The sequence below is a fragment of the Lolium perenne genome, chromosome 7 (assembly GCF_019359855.2).
Source record: "Lolium perenne isolate Kyuss_39 chromosome 7, Kyuss_2.0, whole genome shotgun sequence".
NCBI classification, from domain to species: Eukaryota; Viridiplantae; Streptophyta; class Magnoliopsida; order Poales; family Poaceae; genus Lolium; species Lolium perenne.
Window position 1 is genome coordinate 10,064,459 of NC_067250.2, and position 5,727 is coordinate 10,070,185.

Consider the following 5,727-nt stretch of genomic DNA (forward strand, 5'->3'; position numbering starts at 1 on the left):
ACAAAACTTACTTAGGGACGTAGTTGTTCCTTCAGCCCCCCTTTTGGTAATTGATGACAAAATGATTAGACCTTACATGAGGGTATAATAAACATAGAAATGTAAACGATTTATAGCTATAAAAGGATCCCCCCTAAATTTGTGCATTATTTAAATTTTTCTTCTGAATGCAAATGCACAATATTTGAATATAGAGCTCCCCATATACCTCTAGAATCCGATGGGATGCGAAGATAACAATATATATACACAAAAGATAATTTTGCATACATGTGTGTGATAAGACAAAAAAAATAGACAGACTTGAAAAAATAGCAATCATGGATACAAGAATAACTCATAAAAGGGCACCACGATTCACTAGTACAAACAACACAATCTCTTACCACCAACAAAGTTCCAAGCTCACCACATACATTAAACATAGTGTCACCACATACACGAATAGATAGAGGAAAGTTTCAAATAGACCACGCAAGCTCATAAGAATCAAATAAATAGCAAGAGAGCTTGTGGTTTAAACCCATAGGTACCCTTGGAGCAACCTAATAGAAGTATTTCTCCCACTTTAACATAATTATATGAAATTAACAAAAGTTTCACTATTTTGACCTGAGGAGTTAGGAACAAGTTTGTTACTTCTCAAATGTAATGATTCTTTTTTTGCCTTCTTTTCTTTTCACAACAATAAATTGCAGAAGAAGCTGGGTTATTTGTATGGGTCAAGTATACCTATCTCTTTTTAAAAAGTACATGTCAAATACCAAGATGCTGCAAAAAGAAAATATCCTGGCAGACCTACATGCATGTGGTAATTATTACGTGTAGGGCTGGTTAGGATTCTTCGTCTGTCAACCCAAAAGAGCTTTCTTTAATGCAGAATAAAAATAAAATAAATAATACAAGGCGTCGGTAGGTATATGTCACTCTTTTACCTAGAATTTTGATACTCTCTCTCCCTCTCTCTCTCTGATGCAAGATTAGTTGGGTGGACTGAAAATATATAAGTACTGCCTTGGTTGGGTGACTTTACATTGATCGGTACTGCTCGGTGAATTCATCAAGGTTTCCACTCTCGCCACCATGCATGGCTTCAAATTGCATGCCACTATCACCAAATTCTCGTCCATGCACGAGACGTGCATGCATATATTACCATTATATATAGGAACATACTACTCTCTGATTCATATTAATTATATCTCTAATACAGATATATCTATACATATTTTAGTATTAAAAATATATCCATACTAATGACAAGTACTCCCACCGCTCACAAATATAAGACGTTTTAGACATTTCAAAGTGAACTAGATACACAATGTAATGATTGGATCTACACACTACAAATAAACTAGATACATGCAAAATACATGAATCAACAAAAAACTAAAACATTTTATATTAGTGAGCTGAGAAAGTAATATGAATCGGAGACAGTAATAGTTTTCTCCAAATGAACACATACTAATTTTCTTCTCGAGGTTTGCATTAAGAATCTGTGATACACGTGTGACAGGCTCGGGTATGTTCTCCCTGGAGCTAGCTAGCGGTACATACAAAAAGGGCAAGCTAAAGTTGCCGACAAGAGACAAAACCAAGATCGCCACAGATTTTTACACCACCAATTGACCGCGACAAGGCGATAAAAGTATGCTCGTACGTGTGGCACGAGGGCTAGCTGCAGCTGCGCCGCATACAATATTTCAACACGCGACGTTACGAGAGATTTTGTATATATTGGCAAAAGCAGTGCTTATGGTCTTACTTCACATCAATCTGACGACCGATCTCCCCTTTTTTCTCGAATTTGCACCGAATATCAACACACAAAACAGCTGGAGAAGAACAAAAATACGTGCCTTTTCTCTCAACCGTCTCCCTCTTGTCGCGACACAATGATCGATCGGGGATCGAGACAACGTACGATCCATCTCCACCCGTCCGTCTGAACCACACCATAAAATTAATTGAGACGCATGACGTTACTAATTTGTCGATCGTTCACAATAATGCACAAGGTGATCACATCTTTATGGATTTACTATGCTATAAATATAAGCTATAGGTATACAGTAATTAACAATACATATATGCCCCCGCCTTTCCTACCACGCCGTCCTTTTCCGTTCTGTATTTGTTTCACGTTCGTCATGAAGAGCTAGCTCCGATCTTGGGTCTCCTACTAGGAATTATTCACGTACAATACCTGCCGGCCATGCACGGACGTACGCATGGACGTAGAGATCGATCGATGGATGGAGTTGTTAGTGCTAGTAGTGCGTACGTGCATGCATGCGGCATGACGTGCCACACTAAAACACCGGACAAATATATAATTAATCAACCACTAGACGTTATTCATGGTCAAGTCCGCGTGCAGCGACGACACCGACCGCGCCAGGCTCCACAGGTCCCCGTCGCCGGCGCCGGAGACGGACGAGGAGAAGGCGGTGGCGGCGTGCTCGTCGACGAAGAAGGACGGCATGCTGGCGCCGTTGGTCTTTATCGACCCGTCGGAGATAACGTTGAGCTGCTCGTAGGCCGCGAGCCGGTCGAGCGTGTCCCAGTCGCCGCCGCTGCCTCCGTACTCGGTCGCCGGCGGCGGAAGGAGCCCGGCGCCGGGCACGACGTGCTCGAGAGGCGGGAGCTTCATGTACCTCTCGTAGAGAGTGCTGCCTGCTGCGGTGTTGTTGATCAAGTGATCAAGCGCCGAGCTGGTGGGCGGCTTGGTTTCCTGCTTGCACGCTGTGGACGATGGGCGGCCCATGTAGTGGCTGAGGATGTGGTCGAGGGCGTCGTCGCTGGCGGAGTAGTGCAGCAGCTGGTGGTGCTGCTGCTGCTGCATCTGGGTCGCCTTGGCGTGTTCGCTGCCGGAGGTCACCGTCGACGAGCAGTTGCTTGGACTGCGCTCCATGGCCTGCCCGCCGCCCATCTTGGCGGCGGCAGCGGCGCTGGCCTGGCCAGTCTGGTGGCTGGCGACGAGGTGCTTCTTCTTGAACACCCTGCAGATCACCCACCCGTCCTCCTGCGCCGACGACTGGTCCCCGGCAACGCCGCGCATCTGCTCATACGCACACACGATAATTCTCATGAGATATGGGCGATAGGTAGGAAGAGCAAAAGTCAGTTGAGTAATCAGCTGCGTGCGACGTGCTTAACTAATCGCATGCAATTATTGTCTCGGTTAGATTAGTCGACAACAAGGTGATGCAAGCATGGTGTTGAAATTTTGGTGCACGAAAAGGCTACAGTACCTGAGCCAGCTCAAAAGGTCACCAATTCTGGATCCATGCACGCATGATGCATGTAGTGTTTGACCTCCAGAAAAGGAAGAGATCGATAATGGAGGTTTGTTTGTCATATGCCAGTGTCTCGGCGTACAAAGGTCCACTGTTGTAGCAATCCCTTGGTAGTAGTACGAGTGTGCGAGACAGTGAGTGTACTATGTACGTACGTACCAGTTGGGGTTGGGTTAGGAGATGGAGCATGTGTGGTGTTTTGGACGATCCTGCTGGTGCAGGACCAGATTCTCCTGCATGCTGCCGATTGGCCTAGCTTGACCCCAAGATCGACACCCGCGTGCGTGCACCTAACCACCACCTCAAAGTACCATCCATCCATCACTGATCACTCACTCATCCTAGCTAGCTAGCTGCTTAGTTAGCCATTGTTCCTTCACAAGTACTGAACCTACTACCCACTACCTTCACGCCCCCTTTTCCTGACGCCGACCCCTCGATAGGAAATCCCAGCTCCCACTCGCAAATCATGTCATGTGTGTCCCCATTTCCAACCACCACCCCAGCACAATCTTCACTAGCCTTTGTCGTCTACAGTCGCCTGCCACGTGTGTACGTAGATACGCATACGTACTTTGATCGCATGCACCACTATGGCTATCTGCATGCCTATCTCCATCTCTGTCGGCCGGCCGGCCGGCCAGCCGCCGTGCATGGAACAATCGCAAAGTACTACGTACGTGTGGGGAGATGAAGATGTTTGTACGTAGTACAGTAATATGTACCATGTTTGTACATACCGGGGATGAGGCGCCGGAGTAGTAGGGGACGTCGCCGGAGCCGCCGGGGTGCCCGGCGGCGGAGACGTCGTCGAGGCGGTACTCGTGCATGATCCAGTCGGACTTGTGGCCGTGCGGCGCGCGGCCCTTGTAGAAGACGAGCGTCTTGCGCATGCCGATGCGGCCTGAGCCGGCGGCGGAGTAGATGGCCTTGTCCCGTCCGGTGGCCTTCCAGAACCCGGCGGCCGTGGCACGGTTGGTACGCGTCCCCGTCGGGTACTTCTTGTCCTTGTGGCTGAACAGGTACCAGTCGTTCTGCGGCCCCGTCCCGATCCTGCACCGCTCTGCAAATCCATGGCCAATTCGATCACCACCAGAGCTAGCTCATGCAAGCTAGTAGCATTGCGCAACAAGAGAGTGTAGCTAGGAAGGATTCTAGGAGGATGAAGTACGTAACGAACCTTGGATGTCCCATGGCTCGAGCTTGTTGAGGTCGATGTCGGGGATCACGTCCAGGTCGATCGGCAGGGAGGCCACCTTCTTGGCCAGGTAGTAGGTCAGCAGCTCCTCCTCCGTCGGGTGGAACCGGAAGCCCGGCGGAACCACCGACTGCCCGTTCACCGAGATGCTCATGATCCAATCTCAGTCGGTTCACAAGCTCACACTACTTGCGTGCGTGCTCTCTCTCTCTCTCTCTGGTCAAAACGATAGAGGATAAGCTAGGTGAGGACACTGTAGTAGCTGAGTGCAATGCTCCACCTAGCTAGGAGCTAGCTGCCATTGATGAAATTGAGAAGGAAGGGAGCAGCTAGCATGGAGGAGGGAATGAAGTTGTTGCTGGTGATGGGGTACAAGGAAACAACTGCAACGAACGGGAGGTGGTTATATATAGGCTACTCATCGATCACGCGCGCCCTGCCCAGCTCCATCTCTGCTAGCTAGCTAGCTACCAAGTGGGGGATTAGTGAAGTGCCACCAAACCTTGAGAGGGAAACGCCAAGGCGCCCGCGCGCGCGTGGGCCACGAGACGAGACGGCAAGGCGGGGAGGAGAGAGAGGAGGAAGAGAGGAGAGGCGATTGGGAAGGGTGCGCATAAGAGGGGGCGAGAAAGGAGAGGGGCCAACGTCCGGAGCCATGACACGCGACCTTAAAAATCTCCCGGAAAACCACAGGCGAAACCGAACTGATCCGCTCCGCATCACGGCCTGCCTCTCACCTCACGGGTAAACCATCATCAGGCTTCAGGCAGCACATGCAGAACGGCATGGCCAGCATAACCACCGCAGCAAACATTGCAACAGCAACGGGAACGGTCGATCGATGTGTATGTGCTAGCCGTTTGCTTTTTATGTTCAAGATTGGTACTGTATTTTTAATAATCCGATCGGTGCACAAGGGAAAGGATAGATAGTTTTGGTTGCTTTTCATGTTCAAGCTTGAGAGGTTAATTTAAAGGTGCGCTCAAGGGGAAGGAGAGAGGATATAGATAGTTTTGGTTCAGCAATATTGATTTAGCCAGCCGACGAGGATCTACTGGAGAAGAAATTAAAACAGACACTATGGAACAGCTTTTTGACTTGTTTCCCGAGAAAGATAAAGAAATGTGCATGCAAATGATTCTGCAGCTCAGTTGTAGTGTTCGATCCTGTGCAAATCTGTCTGCTGCTGCTTTTTTCCTTCAAGTGCCAAAAGCCGAGATGGGG

At 48.7% G+C, this 5,727-nt stretch overlaps 1 protein-coding gene across 1 annotated transcript; it reads right to left on the reverse strand.

The window, feature by feature from the left end:
* Nucleotides 1-2,165: 2,165 nt before the first annotated feature.
* LOC127311467 (NAC domain-containing protein 43) lies at nucleotides 2,166-5,085 on the reverse strand. Its single transcript, XM_051341892.2, has 3 exons — nucleotides 4,486-5,085; nucleotides 4,046-4,368; nucleotides 2,166-3,067 (listed from the first exon to the last, which is right to left on the reverse strand). The coding sequence occupies exons 1-3, from the start codon at nucleotides 4,655-4,657 to the stop codon at nucleotides 2,354-2,356; spliced, it is 1,209 nt and encodes a 402-aa protein (XP_051197852.1). The 5' UTR covers nucleotides 4,658-5,085; the 3' UTR covers nucleotides 2,166-2,353.
* Between the last annotated feature and the right edge of the window lie 642 nt (nucleotides 5,086-5,727).

What these genes read in the sequence shown, in the direction of transcription:
- LOC127311467 (XM_051341892.2), bottom strand. Translation starts at nt 4,657, where the DNA reads ATGAGCATCTCGGTGAACGGGCAGTCGGTGGTTCCGCCGGGCTTCCGG. An exon ending in CGAGCCATGGGACATCCAAG is followed by an intron (nt 4,369 to 4,485) that starts GTTCGTTACGTA and finishes ATGGATTTGCAG; the next exon opens with AGCGGTGCAGGATCGGGACG. An exon ending in ACTCCGGCGCCTCATCCCCG is followed by an intron (nt 3,068 to 4,045) that starts GTATGTACAAAC and finishes GCGTATGAGCAG; the next exon opens with ATGCGCGGCGTTGCCGGGGA.